This window comes from Neocloeon triangulifer, unplaced genomic scaffold (genome assembly GCF_031216515.1).
Source record: "Neocloeon triangulifer isolate White Clay Creek 2 clone unplaced genomic scaffold, ASM3121651v1 ptg000012l, whole genome shotgun sequence".
NCBI lineage: Eukaryota > Metazoa > Arthropoda > Insecta > Ephemeroptera > Baetidae > Neocloeon > Neocloeon triangulifer.
The window spans coordinates 15,645,306-15,648,581 of NW_026775554.1; the positions used below are offsets into that span (position 1 = coordinate 15,645,306).

A 3,276-nucleotide genomic window follows, 5' to 3' on the forward strand; every position below is an offset into this window, starting at 1 on the left:
AGGTGAAACGGGAAGTGCCGACTAGGTATAAGTTGATCCTTTTCTCTCTCATCGACGGACCCTTCAATTATATTATTCGCATAGTGAAATTACTCTCCCAGCAGCTTTTCCGTGGTGCGTGCATATTATACACTGGGTCGTCTCAGTCAGGGGCTGTCAGGGCTTGATTTATGGCCGGCGCTGCGAACGCCCTTATTAAATGTCATTTCGCCAAATTCAGACGTAGTAATTTGCCAAGCTCGTAACTCACCTCAGGCTCGCGGTCAGTCCGTGCGCCCTGCTTTAAATACATACGTCAGCGGCAAGCGCGCCCGACCGCCTCAAGGAAGGTCATTTTGCCCGGCGCCCTCAAAGTGAGTTACGACCCTCGTTGCCCGCCAATCATCGAAAGGTGCTGCTATTTTCCCACAATTAGGGATGCTGCATCCCTTGTTCCTGATAACTGACCTTCTTGAATCCCAGAATATCCTGATGACACATTATATTGTTAAGCTTTACGCTTCTAGTTGCAAATTGGGTTTTTTGATTGAAGATTAATTAAATAAATCTCATATTTTTTTAAATACATATTAGCATCTATTTTTACAAATTATAGACAAAATCCTCACTGCAACAACTTTTTATCATTTAAATTCAAATAGTGGACCCTTCGCACACATAAAAGGTTTCAGACAGACAAGGCAAGTCGTACCATCCGTTGAGCCTTTAAGTTTTTGCATTTTAACAAATAATTAACTTGATCGTGAAGATGGAAAAAATATATTTACCAATAAATCGCACATCTCTCTGTTGGATATTGCGCGGGCTCTCCCGGTTTCCATGACCGATAAGAAACGTTTACTCCGTTCGCCCAGTGGTCATAAAACGTCTCATTTTGGCAATTCAATGACATCCAAACATAATGCGATTCAAGACCTGGAAGTTAATTAAACGTTAAATTGCAATTATGACCATATATATTTAAACAAATTTCCTTGGCCATTGATCATCATGCGAAGACAAAAGTCCTCTTCTGGCGTTTCAGCACTTGTAAGATCCATACCCTGGCTTAAACAATCCTGGCGGGCAGCAAACCAAGTTTTCTTCAAAAAAGGAAAGGAAAGAAATAAGAAATATGATTATAGAAAAAAAATTAGGGATATACTGCGACTTGATATAGGATGTATTTTGAAGTGGCTTGAATTAATGAATTTAATGAATATATCTCATATTTCTTCATTTAATCTATCACTTGCTGGGCAGGTTTTTGAGGAAGTGGTGATAGTTTTCGACTCCTCACATGCAAAAAAGTTGATATTTGTGCATATTTGATTTTTCCACTTCCCACCACTGTAAAGAAAAATGAAATAAACCACACGTTGAATTAAAAGTTGTATAAATAATTACGAAGCTGACACGCAGAATTCTTTTGTTAAGGAGGTCGGATAGCCACTTGCCCACTGTATGTACGATAGAGCGTTTTTATTCACCCACGTGAATGAACTCTGCGCAATGGAACTAATGCCAATCCAAAACGTGTCCTGGGCTCTACCTAAATTTGAAAATTCAATAAGTTTTATAGAAATAAAGATTAACTACCTTGATTTTGCAAATAAGTTGAAAAACACGCGTCTTTTGACTGAGAATCAATAACGACTAAATCCATTCCCATTCTATTACAATCCAACCGGGCACTTTCCCAGGTAGTCTGGTCAATTAAATATGCCAAGTTAATGAAGTAAATTAGAAGTGAATCGATTCACTTACATAAACATTGGAAATATTAAAAGCTAAAAATTTACATGTAATTTTAAAATTATAAAGCTTCAATTATTTCCTCTTACTTGGACAAGGTGTTGTAGTGGTTGTAGTTGTCGTCGTGGTTGTACTGGTTGTTGATGTTGTGGTCGTGGTACTTGTGGTAGATGTTGAAGTGGTTGTCTCTGGGGTTGTGCTTGTGCTCTCTTTAATTTAGAATTCAGTTCATTGCGATATTATATTTTTCATAATTCTTAGGCCAGTTACAGAACTTGCATTAATAAATTCACCAAAAAAAGATTTATTAATTCCATAATATATAAAATTTCCTTTAGATTTTAACTCAAACCAATTTATTTTAAATCAAATAAACCTTTTATAAGTTATTTTGTTGCAAACCTATTTCATATCATATTACCTGTAGTTTGAGGTGTCGTTTCAGCAGACGTGGATATAATTTCAGTTTGAACTTCAGTGGTTAATGCGACGGGGTCTGTTGGAACACTTGTATCAATAATTGTTGATATCTCTTCACTCAAGGTAGTTGCAGGTTCTTGTGTCGTTGGTTCCTCAGTATTTGTAGTCGTCCCAGGATCCCTATTTGTTTGGTCAAATTTTAAAGTAATTATTATTAAATTACAAATACGTCGATGGCTCATTTGTAGATTCTAACTGTCCAGTTACCACTTTTACTGTAGTCGGATTTTTAACAGAAGTTTTAAATGGCGTAGTTGATGGTGACTTCCGCTTGCGACCTACGCTGCAGCTATTATGGCCACAGCATTTGATAATTTCCCGTCGTCGATGCACCTTTGAAAATTTTAAAACCAATTTTCCATATCGCTTTACTCTAAACAACTCCCTAGACTGACTCTCTTCTCCAGTTTCTATAAATGGATTGGTTTTTAAAAGGGAAAGAAAAATAAACTTTAAATTAAATTTTATTACCATTGCCATTTACAGTGTCACAATCACCAACCGAAATGGTCAGTGTATAAAATGCTATGAAAATAACCTGTCAAGAGAAAAAGATGTTTTTTTTTTTATTATTATTTCTTCAAATTAAGGAAAATATTGAGCTTTTTTGAATGGAACTTACAAAATAAGCAAGACTTATTTGTGCCATCGAAACGTTGTTATCCATTCGAGTTTAATTTTCAACTGTTGACGTGCAAGCACTTCCGAATAAGCTCCCATAACTTGCTCACATGATCACATCCGTTTACAACGCAATAATACTGGTTCAGCCTCATTCCGTGCTAACTTTTAAGTTCATACTTTGATTACCTTATTAAGAGTAAAATATTTTTGAAAAATTCTGCCCTGAACGTATCAAATGCGGAATAATTTATATATTTTGTTTTTAAATTTTAAATCATGAACAAGAAATTATTTTGAGTTATATAAACTTATTCATATTTTATTATTTTAAACATTTCAAATTATATGGTTGGCTGCGTTTGAACGGGAAATGACAAACGACTTTGACTTATGAAAATTCGTCAGCTCGGAACAATCAATTTTGATTACAGAGACTTA

The 3,276-nt window shown here is 35.6% G+C and overlaps 1 protein-coding gene across 1 annotated transcript; it reads right to left on the minus strand.

The window, feature by feature from the left end:
• Positions 1-345: 345 nt before the first annotated feature.
• LOC132197524 (macrophage mannose receptor 1-like) lies at positions 346-2,880 on the minus strand. The gene is made up of 13 exons (XM_059620866.1): positions 2,837-2,880; positions 2,686-2,752; positions 2,384-2,624; positions 2,156-2,334; positions 1,824-1,943; positions 1,747-1,769; positions 1,579-1,687; positions 1,387-1,531; positions 1,232-1,329; positions 1,145-1,176; positions 973-1,082; positions 768-914; positions 346-703 (listed from the first exon to the last, which is right to left on the minus strand). Exons 1-13 carry the CDS (start codon positions 2,861-2,863, stop codon positions 634-636), a joined length of 1,368 nt encoding a protein of 455 aa, XP_059476849.1. The 5' UTR covers positions 2,864-2,880; the 3' UTR covers positions 346-633.
• Positions 2,881-3,276: the final 396 nt, after the last annotated feature.